The sequence below is a fragment of the Erinaceus europaeus genome, chromosome 12, assembly GCF_950295315.1.
Source record: "Erinaceus europaeus chromosome 12, mEriEur2.1, whole genome shotgun sequence".
Classification (NCBI taxonomy): domain Eukaryota; kingdom Metazoa; phylum Chordata; class Mammalia; order Eulipotyphla; family Erinaceidae; genus Erinaceus; species Erinaceus europaeus.
This window is the reverse complement of record NC_080173.1, coordinates 42,580,340-42,594,182: the sequence shown is the minus strand read 5'-3', so window position 1 is coordinate 42,594,182 and position 13,843 is coordinate 42,580,340. Positions and strand designations below refer to the sequence as shown.

The following is a 13,843-nucleotide window of genomic DNA, read 5'->3' as shown; positions in this document are numbered from 1 at the left end:
AGCAGGTCTGCAGGTGTCTATCTTTCTCCCTTTCTGTCTTCCCATCCTCTCTACATTTCTCTCTGTCCTATCCAACAATGATGACATCAGTAACAGAAACAATAATAACTACAACAATAGAACAATAAGGGCAATGAAGGGGGGGGGAACAAATTAAAATAAAAACAAAAAAATAATTTAAAAAATGAAAGTAGATTTGCCATGTGAATATTAAGTATGAGGCCTGGTAAGACATCTGTAAAGATGCATTTAGTATAAATTTGAAAGAGAAAGATGCTTTGAAGAAATGAAGCATAAATCTTGGTATAATCTCAACAAGGGCAACAAAAGGGAATAAATAAAATAAATGTTAAAATTTTTTTGATATAATCTATAAGTGATAAAATCTGAAGAGAAGTGATAAAGATCAATGACAGTCATTTATCAAACTAAAATATACTCTGTGTATTTTTCTCATAATATAAGGAAAATTACTGCATTAAGTGTAAACATGACAACTGCCAAGACTTTAAATTCCTCAGAGTAAGAGGTTGTATTATTATATTTGTGTTTTCAGCTTAGTAACTTGAAAACAGGGTAGTATAATGTTATGCAAAAAGATGCCTTAAGTTTGAGGTCTGAGGTTCAAGCCCAGACATTATTATAAACCAGAGCTGAACAGTGGTCTGGTTATAGTATTTAAAAATAAATTAAAAGAAAGAAAACAGTATTCAATGTACTTACTATATGAAGTGGCCCCAATAAATCTAGCACTAAATCTAGAAAATCCAACTTCCTGTGATGCTACAACTTACACAGCACAAAGATTAAAAAATACATTTTCTTCAAAATAATCTTCACATGTCTGTATCAGGTAGTAACACTGGTAACCAAAGATAGATGGGTTATCATGCAGCAGATGCAACCATTATGTTTTTTTCTGCTACTCTGAATAGATCATTCCTATTCCTTTGACCATGTTTTTTTCTTCAAACAAGTAAGCATTACCATAGCTTGGTATACTTGAAAGGAAAGAACATTCACAATGGTATAAGTAGGACTCTCAACCTGATAGCTGATTTTACTGACCTTTATGTGTCTATTCATAGCAGTGGACTGAGCTGCTCGCACCAGCCCCTCCAGTTCAGCACCACTGAAGTTCTTGGTCTCTACAGCCAGTTCTTTAATGTCTACATCATCAGAGAGTAGTTGATGACCTCTCATCCTTGCTGTGTGAATGTGAAGGATCTGAAGCCGCCCCTTCTCATCTGGTAAACCTGATAAAATTGAAAATAAAACAGAGGTTGCTGTCTTACTCCACAACAAGGGACAGTTCCCCAAGCATGTAAGCATCTGACTCTTTCCCAATTTTTTCCTAACAAACATCACCTTATATGACTTTGCTACTACTAATAAACTTTAAATAATCCTCCTATCCCTATGTATGCCCTGATCAGTAAGACATCCTTTTACCTATTTCCATTTTAACTTCCAGTCTTCCAGGTCGAAGGAGAGCCTCGTCTATCAGATCTGGTCTGTTGGTCATGCCTGGACAACAGATGTTAAAACAACATGCACATCATCAGTGTTTAAAAGTGAGATTAAGTATGAGTAAGAATACTAATTTCCCTGACAAGCTAAGAGTACACTTCAGTCAAATAGAAAACCAAAATTATTCTCAAATAAAAATATCATTTGTTCTTTTTTCAAAAATTATCTTTATTTGGGAGTTGGGCGGTAGCGCAGTGGGTTAATCACACATGGTGCAAAGCACAAGGACCGGCATAAGGATCCCAGTTCTAGCCTCTGACTCCCCAGGGAGTCGCTTCCCGGGCAGTGACGCAGGTCTGCAGGTCTGTAGGTGTCTGTCTTTCTCCCTCTCTCTGTCTTCCCTCCTCTCTCCATTTCTCTCTGTTCTATCTAACACTAACGACATCAACAACAACAATAATAATAACTACAACAACAAAGAAAAACAAGGGAAAGAAAAGGGAAAATTTTAAAAAAATTATCTTTACTTATTGGATAGAGACAGTCAGAAATCAAGAGGAAGGGGGAAGATAGAGAAGGAGAAAGATAAAGAAACACCTGTAGCCCTGCTTCACCGCTTTTGAAGGAACCCCCCTGCAGGTGGGGAGTCAGAGGCTTGAACCGGGATCACTGTGTCAGTCCTTGTGCTTCATGCCATGTATGCTTAACCTGCTGCACTACCGCCTGGCTCTGCTTATTTGTTCTTGATCTGTGCCAATGAAGATATCTGGAGACTTTTGCTTTAGGATCTCACTACTGTATAAGCCAATAGAATATAAAAGTAATGAAAACAAATATTTAAAATGAAAATTTAAGGTCTAGAGAGGATAAGGAATCTATAAAAATGAGAGACAATATGAACGAATTCTCTTTCCTTATCTACCTTCATATATAGAAATTTGAGGGGTTTTCCCTCTGAAAATCATCTTTGAAAAAAACTCAACAAATGAAATAGTTAAGAGAAGCTATAACAAGAATGCATAATGTGGAGCTCATTCCTGGACCCTTGCAGATCATGAAGCACCTCTGAAGACCATTCAAGGTCTATAGCATGTGCCCAATTTTTAAACCAGTGCATACACTGCACTGCCATTTCATCAGCTATAAGCTTAAATACATGAGCCACTAAAACCCAGTTTTTATTTCTTCTATTAAGACTGAAATGGTAAAATTCTTCAATGTTACCTGATACTAATTTGGAAACATTAACACAACAGTGTAATTACAATCTACACAGACCTGAATCCACAATGTATATGTCTAATTTTTTTTTAAAAGCATAGTACTTATTATTTTATTTGGCCACCAAACTTACCAATGCTGGGGCTCAGTACTTACTTATTTGCTTTTCTTTTTAAAATTTTTTAAAATATTATTTTTTAAATTTATTCCCTTTTGTTGCCCTAGTATTGTTGTAGTTATTATTGTTGTTGAGAGAAATGGAGAGAGAAGGGGAAGACAGAGAGGGGGAGAGAAAGATAAGACACCTGCAGACCTGCTTCACCACCTGTGAAGCGACTTCCCTGCAGGTGGGGAGCCGGAGGTTGCTTTTCTTTAACAGCCACCAGGGTTATCACTGGGGCTTGGTGCCTGCATGACAAATTCATTGCTTCTGGTGGCCATTTTTCCTTTTTCCTTCCTTCCTTCCTTCTTTCTTTCTTCCTTTCTATCTCTCTTTTTATAAATAGTTTTATTTTTTAAAATATTTATTTATTCCCTATTGTTGCTCTTGTTGTTTTATTGTTGTAGTTATTGATGTTGTTGTTGGATAGGACAGAAAGAAATGGAGAGAGGAGGGGAAGACAAAGAGGGCGAGAGAAAGATATAGACACCTGCAGACCTCCTTTACTGCCTGTGAAGCAACTCCCCTGCAGGTGGGGTGCCGGGGGCTCGAACTGGGATCTTTACGCCGGTCCTTGTGCTTTGTGCCACATGCGCTTAACCCGCGGTGCTACCGCCGGACTCCCTCTTTCTCTTTTTTTAATAGAACAAACAGAAATTTAGAAGGGGGAGACAGATATAGAGACACTTGCAATACCTGTTGTACCCCTAATGAAGCTTCCCTCCTGCAGGTGGGGAGCAGGGGCTTGAACATGGGTCCTCATACATTCTCTATGTGTGCCACTACCCAGAGCCTCAGTACTGTTTTTTTCAGCAAACATACCAATGACTAAGATGTTGTTCAGTTGCTCTACGCCATCAATTTTGGACAGCAACTGGTTGACAACAGTGTCGTGAACACCCGTGCTCCCAGCCATGCTCCCTCTCTGCTTGCAGATGGCATCAATTTCATCAAAGATGATGATGTGTAAACCACTATTAGCACCAAGCTATGAAGGAAAGAAAACACAGTGAAAGTCATAATTAGAAAGTATAGTTAAGTAAACTAATAATAATAAAAAACCCAAAACTTCCCATATAATAATGTCACTCTATTTTGATAAAAAAGTATAGCAAATATAATCCTGTCTTTTTGCCCCTTTTAGAGGTATTAGAACTGCATATGGAAGTAAAAAAGTACTCTAATACTTCTTTCATTTTTTGCAGAGTCTGGTTCTCATCACACATGAGAGATTTCACTGTTGCTGAGTTGACTTTTTCAGTGAGAGAGAGGAAAGGAATAGAGTTTCCTCTGCTGCTGTGAAGCTCCCAGAGTGCCAGGATTCAGCATGGGCATATGCCCTACCTGCTGAGCTATCTCTTGGTCCCAGGACCTCATCAAATGAATTTCTTGTGTTAAAGAATGGCAACTTTTTCTCATTTTCCCAAATTCTGGTGAGAGGCTTCTGTCCCAGATGCAGTAGGTTTAATGTTCACTTATTATCATATTATCAATATATAACTCTACCTGGAGGTCAGATAGCTATTAGGTAGATGGAGGGAAATGGGGAGGAACTGAATGTGATTCATGTTCAATTACATCACAAGCACACAAAAACAGATTACTTCTTACTAACAGTAAATTGAGAACAGAGAAACAATTTACCATACAAAGAACATCCAGGGGGTACTGTTTCTAGTGCATAACGATTTCTGTCTTAGTTTAATGGAATCAGGATTACCAGTAAAAGAAATTAAATTTATGTATTTTGAATTGAAGTAGATATAAATATTTTTTCAGTTTTTTATTAGGTCCACAAGAATCTTTTATATTTATAAACTACTTTTATTTAGGTAATCAAATATATAACTTTTTTTTATAAACAACTTATATTTAGGTGATTAAATATATAACTTTCTATGAGGGAATGGAGAAGTTCTTCATGACACTAAAAGAATAGTAGGTAGGGATTAATAAAACAAGACAGGTCAGAATGAACATAACCTTAACATGATATAACAGTAGATATTAATTGGATAAAATTTGTGAAATAGATAGAAATAAAGTTAAGGGCCCAGGAGACATTTCAGTAGGTAAAGGTAGTATCTTTCAATGCATAAGGTCCTGAGTTTGACCTCCTAGGACATAGCAGACAGCACCAAGAGAACTTTAAAGATGGTAGAGCAGTGCCTTGGTTTCTGTCTCTTTCTCCTCCTTTTGCCCCACATAACTTAGAGGATAGTAAAGTTTACCCAGTAGGGTGCACTCCTTACCGTATATGTGCCATGATACCATATGGAAGCAATATAGATGGCAATGAGAGAGTTCCACAAATGCTGGGGCAATGCTGTGATGTATGTCTCAAAATAACAATTGGGCCAGGGAGGCTGCTCAGCAGCATCACACATAGGTGAGAGTCTGGGTTTGTTACTCAGACCAGAACATATAACATTTTTTAATTAAGAAAAAAGTTAAAAATAATTATCATTAGAAGATAAACACTGTTAACACCTGACAGGTCTATTTCACATTTATATTAATTAAAATTGGAAGTTCAATGCATCTTATATTTTCTTGAACATTTTGAAAAGGGGAAAAAAAATTCTAACGTGGCACTGAGGAATGAACTCAGGGTCTCATACATATGTGATTTGACTGAGTACACACTGGGCCTGGGCCCAATTTTAAAATCAACTTCACTTATCAATATCACTACATTTACTAAAAATATGTCTGATACAGATAACAGCTTGCTTACTCTAAATATGTTGGCACCAAAAACTATTCATCTTTCCATCTGTAGAAAAGACTGAGAATAAAGGACTAGAATTACAGTCTTAGTTTTGCCTAACACTTCCAAATAGCAGAGTATCAATTCTTACTGACCTCATTGCAAAACAAGGACATTTCTGTTTATGATGGAAAACTCGTGAGGTTCAACATTCATTTTAAGAGATATTTCCACTCGAAGGTGCTTGCCAATATGACGTGAAACAAAAGCTGTGTTAAATCTGTGAATTTTGTTGTCTATGTTGTGTGCCTTATGCTGCCAATGGAATCATGACTTCCTTCTCAGATCAAACTCAAAAATTATCTCTGTGAACAGGGAAGCCTAAGACAATAAGTACACTGTGCTTAATCAAGTGATCACAGAAGCTGTCTGTTCCAAACATAATTCAGTACAATTCTGACCTTTTCAAAACCTTACTAATCTTGTGACCTGTCATCAGGTCCTGTCTCCCAGCCTAGTTGGTAATAATAACATCAATTTTTACAGGTGTGCTGCTTTAATAAGGGCAGATTTTTACTAAGTGTGCTTAACCTGGTATGCCACTGCCTGACCCATGGCAAGTTTTTATTGTAATGAACTAGTCATAAGGTAAGGAAGATGTCAAGATAATATTCACCAATTAATATAGTTGAATCAGCAATGAACCCTTTATCAAAGAGTTTAAATTTCCACAATGTAATCCTCTTCACTTTGCTGGTGTCTAGCTCTATTCTTATCATCTTCCCCAACAGTAACAGAGCTGATACTGCTGAGCCCCTGGCAACAGCCCTCAAAAATGGCTATTCTATATTTAACTAGTTTGACCTATATGCAAGTGTTCATCTCCATCAGCAAGACTATCCAGAATCACAGAGGTGATGCTTTCCTTTATTATATAACATACATGTACCCTCCATGGGGTCATTAACTGAATACACCAAGCCATTTCTGGATATATGTATTAAGAAACTTATAACTGAAAAGATTGGCTATGATTAATATCTACCTAGAAATTCTCTGCCAACTCAGTTTTATTATAAATAGTGTTATACATAAACTGTCTTCAAATTTTAAAAGTGCCAGACATATCTATGCAGCCCTGTGGAAACTTAAAAAAAAATTTTTTTTTTTATTATGTTTATTTATTTATTGGATAGAGATAGCCAGAAACCAAGAGGGAAGGGGGTGAGAGAGAGGGAGAGTGACAGAGAGATACCTGCAACACTGCTTCACCACTTGCAAAGCTTTCCTCCTATAGGTGGGGGATGAGGAACCTTGGGTATTGTAGCATGTGTGCTCAACCAGGTACACATCCACCTAGCTCCCCCTGTGAAAACTCTTACCAGACTTTATACAATGCTCCTTTACAGGGAATTTTTATTTGCCAATTTAATCCTCAAGGTATCATCAGTGTCCCTTAGAGCCAATTTTAGTTTTTAAGTTTATTTTTGTTAAATAAAGGTTTATATCTATTGATAGTTTTTTTCCTTAGAAGCCTTTCACAGAAAAAAAGTAAATTTCTTTTTTATTATTGTAGTTGTTATTGTTGTTATTATTTTTATTATTTTTTATTGTTGTACTATTGTTGTTGTTGATGTTGTTGGATAGGACAGAAAGAAATGGAGAGAGGAGGGGAAGACAGAGAAGGGGAGAGAAAGATAGACACCTACAGACCCTGCTTCACCGCTTATGAAGCAACCTCCCTGCAGGTGGGGAGCCAGGGGCTTGAACCAGGATCCTTACATCGGTCCTTGTGCTTTGCGCCACATGTGCTAAACCCGCTGCGCTACCGCCCAACTCCCATAAATTTCTTTTTAAAATTTATTTTATTTTACTTATTTATTATTGGATAGAGACTGAGAGAAATTGAGGGGGAAAGAGAAGATGGAGAGAGGGAGAGAGATGAAGAGACACCTGCGGCACTGCTTCACAACTTGTGAAGCTTTCTCCCTGCAGGTGGGGAGTAGGGGCTTGAATCCAGGTCTTTGCACACTGTCGTGTGTGTGATTAACCAGGTGTGCCACAACCTGGCCCCTGAAAAGAGTATTTCTTTAAAAAAAATAAATAAATTCATTCTTTCCTGTAATTACTGCATGGGCTTACTAGATCTTCTTGTAAATCTAAGCTATATTATGCTATTTCAACAGTTAAGAAATTTTATCACCATTGCTCATCAATTATTTCCCAACTATGTTACAAAGAATAAAATAAAAAGGAAATGGAAAATATATGGGATTGTTTATAAGAATGATGCAGTTGTATAATAAACATTACTATGACATCACCTGATAGTTCCCTGGATTTCCTGAAGCACTGCACTAACTTGAATGACAAGAAGTAGTGAAAGTATATTTCTTCCAACATCTTTCTCTTTTTTATTTTTTTAATATAATTTTAAATTTTTATTTATTTATTTACTATTGGATAGAAACAGAAATTGAGAGGGAGAGGGGCAGAGAGAACTGAAGCTCTACTTTACCACTCATGAAGCTTTCTCCCTGTAGGTGGGGACCAGGTCCTTTCATATAGTAATATGTGTGCTTATCTAGGTAAGTCACTACCTAGCTTAATTGAGCATAGTTGATAATTTAAATTTTCTTTAATATTCTGACCAAAGTGGCAAAGAAAAGAGGATGTTTTACAATTATTAGATGAATCTAAGGAATTAGACAATTTGAGTCTAATAAATGTAGTGAAACTGATCTGTGTAAGTTCAGTTCAGATTATGTGTCTTCCATATACACTACATAAATTTTCTCAAACTTCAGGATGAATAGAACATTTATAAGAAAATATGGCTTTTTCATCTAATTACTAATTTATAAAGTTTTTACTGTGCATTATTTGGTGACAAGAAACCAGACCATTTCATTTTTTTTAAAAGGACATGGCATTATTCTTTCATTTGAAAAATATTATCTGTACACCAAAATTTCCTTGATATGGTTTTCAAGCAGACAAATGGCTGAATGAAGGCAGGTATTATAAAGTGATTACTGGATAAAATGGGTATACAGACATTAAGAAATTAAAATGACAATTCTAAAAGCTGTATTTAAATCTAAAAATGAAATTTTTTAATTATGTAGTTAACTGGATATTGTCTCATCAACATAGTTACAAAGTTTTAAAAAATGTCTTCAAGTACTGTGTCTTGATGATATAAGACATGTTATGGTAAGTTAGTATCTAGAGACACATTAGAACTTTAAAATGAGTATTTACAAATTCATGTATGGCACAGGAAGAACAGCAGCTAAATTCAGAGGGAAATGTTCATATTCGGCATATAAATTCTTTCAAAATCACAAGTATATGATATACTATCTTGATTTATTTTTTTTTGGAGCACTGAGTGTTAAAAAGGGGGAAGAAGTGTTAAAAAGGTATTTGAAGCAGGAAATATCGTTGTACACAGGGATCAATAGGTTCTGCAGTGTGGAGATGTGGAGGTCAGTACTGGATTTGTACCACTCACCAGGACTCATGTCTGCTAGAACCAGTTTTCTGAGACAGCCAGAGAACTCAGTGGGACATAAGGAAGCAGGAAAGAAAATCATCTTGTATAAAATAGAAATGACTGAACACTCAGCAAGCTGACCAGAAACAATCACATACACAAAGCTCTGAATTCATTCTCCAGAAGTGCATAAAACATGGGATGTTTCTCAGAGATACGTATCAGATAAGTTTGTGTCTTTGAGCATGTTTCCTTTGTTTATAAGTCAGACACAATATTGGAGAACTACAGAAATAATCTGTGGTCTTGCATGATATTATCTTCTTCTCAAGGAGCTACAATTTTGCCAGGTGCTTCGATGCACCAGCAATTTAGACTAATTTTAGAGAATGGCATGACTCAAAACTGGTCTGCAGTCTCTATGAAAGCATGCCTACATCTTCTTAACTTGCTCCTATAGGCTAGTGCTTCAGAGTCCCAATGCAAAATGAAGGATATTCAGCAGGCATCCCCTCTCCATAGGATATTATCTGCTCTCATTAATTTAAACACTAGCCTGTTAAAAGGGGCTATAGAGTTGTTTAACACCTCCCTCCAGAATTGATTAATATCTCCAGAGAAACAGAGACCTCATACAACAGTGACCCCATACACCTTATTTTCCTGAGCATTTCTTTCTAGATCTTAGAAGCTCTTTGATACTTCAGTGGAAGATATGACTCAAATGATCTAGTCTGCAACTACTAGAAGTAGAAATTCTCAATTTCATTGCATTTTCACCAGTTTCTTTGCTTACTATGGTTTCTTATATTCACTGCTTTCTTCTGGGTTGAATTTCCTTTAGTCTCATCTGTCTCACATTCTTCCTGTAAGCATGTATGACTAGTTAATTCTATTAGCCTTAGTCTGAAAAACTATCTTTATTTCACACATATGCTGGGATAGAATAAAGCTGAGCATACAATTTTAAGTCAATTATTTTCATTTAGTTCTGTGAAAAAAAAGTCCATGGTTTTATGGCTTCTTCCACTATTGTTGAAATGTTTGTGTCAACCTAGTAGATTCATGTCATCATTATTTCCTTTGTTCGAAATAAGATTCTCTTTTTCTTTGGCATTCTCCAGTTTCAGTACAATGGGTTTAAAAGTTATTTTTTATTTACCCTATGTGGGCTTACGGTGCTACATGAATATGAGCAGTTATGTTTTTTCATCAATTCTAGAAAATTCTCAACCATGTTATCTTTTAATATTGCTTCTACATTATTCTTTCTATTTGGGCTTATTTAACTGTTATTTTATTTATACTCCCCTTTCATAGTTTTATTCTGGGTTGAATTTCTTTTAAAAAAATACCTATTCTTTTTTTTTTTTTTTTTGCCTCCAGGGTTATTGCTCAGTGCCTACACTATGAATCCACTGCTCCTGGAGGCTATTTTTTCCCTTTAGTTATCCTTGTTTTTTATCATTGTTATTATTGCTGTCGTTGTTGGATAGGACAGAGAAAAGTCAAGAGAGGACAGGAAGACAGACACCTACAGACTTGCTTTACCACTTATGAAGCGACTCCTCTGCAGGTGAGGAGCCCGGGGCTCAAACGGGGATCCTTATGGCCTGTCCTTGCGCTTTGCGCCACCTGCGCTTAATCTGCTGCACTGCAGCCCGACTGACTCCCTTCCTCCCTCCCTTCCTTCCTTCCTCCCTTCCTTCTTTCCTTCCTTCCTTTCTCTCTCTCTCTCTTTTAAAATTTATTAATGGATAGAGACAGAGAGAAATTGAGAGAGAAGGAGATAGAGAGGCTGAAAGATGCCTGCAGCCCTGCTTCACCTCTTGTGAAGCTTTCTCCCCATAGGTGGGGACCAGGGGCTTGAACCTGGATCCTTGAGCACTGTAGTGTGTGCACTTAACCAGGTGCACCAACTCCTGACCCCAGTGGTGTTTGTTTCAAAGCTTAGACTAGTGTGAATGAAAATCAATGCTTAACAGGTCCCTTGGGAGAGTGTCTCCACCCTAGCTCCTACTCTAGAATCTAGGCAGGTAGTGAGATATTTCTGATATTTCTCTGTGCTTATAGAGGATACAACTCCTCTGCTGATTCTAATTTATAATCCACACCTAAAGTAGGTTCAAAGATTCACTTTTTAATCCACTGGTGGGCATTAAAATCCAAATTCATGTATTACCTAGACCAAAAGCTAAACCTCATATCTTTATACTCTTTCAAGTTTTCTTTTCATTTCTGGAGATGCTATGCTTTTAAAATTATTTTGATTTTTATCTTGCCCAGAATTTGAAGGATTTTATAGAAGCCAGAAATCTATGGCATTGTTTTTAAATTTTCTGTTAATGAAATCATTCATTGTTAATATTAGTTTACTAACCACAATTTCCCACAGAAAGAAAACTAAAAACATGGATCTAAATGGTCAGGAAGCTTGAGACCAAGGAAAAGCTGTTATTTGAAGTCTGAAGGCAGAAAATAAAATGCCCTAAATAAAGGCAGTGAGATAGTAGCAAACTCTTTCTTACTTTAAGAAGGATGAGCTATTTTATTCTACTCTGGCCTTCAGCTGAATGGGGCTCACCTCCTTTAGAGTGGGAAGTATGCTTCTTTCTACTAATTCACATAGTAATCTCATCAAAAGGTACTTTTATTCTTTCTTTTTTATCACTGGGGCTCAGTTCCTGTGCTATGTATCCACTGCTCCTGGAGGCCATTTTTTCCCATTTTTGTTGCCCTTGTTGTTACTATTGTTATTGCTATTGTTGTTGGATAGGACAGAGAGAAATGGAGAGAGGAGGGGAAAAACAGAGAGGGGGAGAGAAAGATAGACATCTGCAGACCTGCTTCACCGCCTGTGAAGCGACTCCCCTGCAGGTGGAGAGTTGGGGGCTCGAACCAGGATCCTTACACTGGTCCTTGCACTTCACACTATGTGCGCTTAACCTGCTGCGCTACCCCCCAGCTCCTGAGAGGTACTTTTAGAAACACATCCAGAATAACCAATTGCCTTGGTACTCTGTGGGCATAGTCAAAGTGATACATAAAATTATCCATTAACAATTCATAAACTCTGGCCTGATTTTCACTAATTATATATTTCTCTAAGACTAATAAAGTTTTTCTCTGAAACCTAATAATCAGTACTCATCACTCCATAACTGAGCTGAATGCTAAGTAAGCTAGTTCTCTGCAAATGGATCTCACACATGCATGATTCTGCAAATCCCTTTATAGACTTAAGTTCTCCCTTTGCAGAGGAAAAATAAGTTCAAGCCTCTGGAAGTAATGCATAATAAAATCATTATCTGAATATATACTCATAGTATTTTTTTTGAAAAACCTATGGCTCATATCAACATTTATCTGTGTGTTATGAACATGTGGGTGGCATCTGCTTCCATCATGTAAATCTCCCATAATTCCTGAGCACTGATATAGATAAATCTAGGTAGCAAATATATTTTCCAGAACCAAAATCCTGGTAACATTACTGGGTTTTGGTCACCATATAAGTGATAAATTTTTTATTAAACTACATTTATGTTAGCATTACCCTTCTTTGTTCTTCTTCAGCATCGGCAAAGAGTTTACGAATGTTAGCCTCTGACTCTCCCACATATTTGTTAAGGATTTCTGGCCCATTGACCACTTTGGGTTCTCTTGCATTTAACATCTTTCCAATCTGTCGAGCCAAGAGAGTTTTGCCACAACCTGGGGGTCCATATAGCAGGATGCCTTTAACATGCTTGCAACCTAAAAAGGAAAAAGAAAACAAAAAACAAGATATTCTATATCAACTAAAATTTGAATTCAAATAAGACATCTAAGAGATGATTTTCTTTTTTAATTTCTTTACTGGGGGATTAGTGTTTTACATTTGATAGTAAATGCAATAGTTTGTACATGTATAACATTTCTAAGAGATGGTTTTCATTCTTCATATACATTTTAGGAAAAACATAGTGATTTCATTAGCATATATTAATATCCAGGTCTCATGAACAGAATACAAATAAATAATTAAAATTCTCTTGTTAATAGAAAAATCATAAACAATTCTTGTAACAGTACTAATATGTATGAGGTAAAGGTGCCAATGAAATATATTTAGAGAGATAGATTTGATTTAAAATAAGTACTTTTAATTATGATGGTGTCCCTATGGTCTAAATACCTAACTGAGTACAATTGTTTATTTTCATTATCCGTTAAAGTTGGGAGGAAAAGATCTATTGTTAGGCAGCTTAACCCAGAACAAAACTGTTGGCTATGGAAAAACTGTAACTTAGAAATTACAATTCTACCCATCCATAAAAGCACTTGGGAAAAAAAGGCAAATATATTTGAGTAGAGTAAGTATTTAACTACCCACAGGATCCAGATGAATGCTACATATTTTTGTGGATAAAGTTAAATATACTATTTTGTGTGACTAATGCTGAGTAAGGTATACTTTCCCTCAGAGACACCAAATGAAGTTGAAGTTGCAAGTAAAAAGTATTCAATTATTTTCTAGGCAGGCATTGCCAAATGCCTCAAAGGTATCATTAACAATAGTAAGACTGATAAGGTAGACTCATCAGGATTTTCATCAACTCTATATACATTTATTCCATATTTTATTTTATATTATTATTATTATTATCATCTTTACCAGTGCACTGATCATAAGCTCTGGCTTATGATAATGTGGGAGATTGAATCTGGAGCCTCAGACATGAGAGTCTCTTTGCTATCTTCCCCCACCCTATTCCATATTTTAAGACTAATCTCAACTGTA

The 13,843-nt window shown here is 36.3% G+C and overlaps 1 protein-coding gene across 2 annotated transcripts in view; it reads right to left on the bottom strand.

Moving 5' to 3' along the window:
* Positions 1–13,843, bottom strand: part of NSF (N-ethylmaleimide sensitive factor, vesicle fusing ATPase) — a 210,663-nt gene that overhangs the window by 83,554 nt on the left and 113,266 nt on the right. For both annotated transcript variants that reach the window (XM_007529655.3, XM_060203295.1), the window contains exons 9-12: positions 12,617–12,816; positions 3,674–3,839; positions 1,453–1,527; positions 1,069–1,256 (exon numbers count right to left, since the gene is read on the bottom strand). In XM_007529655.3, coding sequence (XP_007529717.2) covers positions 1,069–1,256; positions 1,453–1,527; positions 3,674–3,839; positions 12,617–12,816 — 629 coding nt within the window. The remainder of the gene's footprint in view (positions 1–1,068; positions 1,257–1,452; positions 1,528–3,673; positions 3,840–12,616; positions 12,817–13,843) is intronic.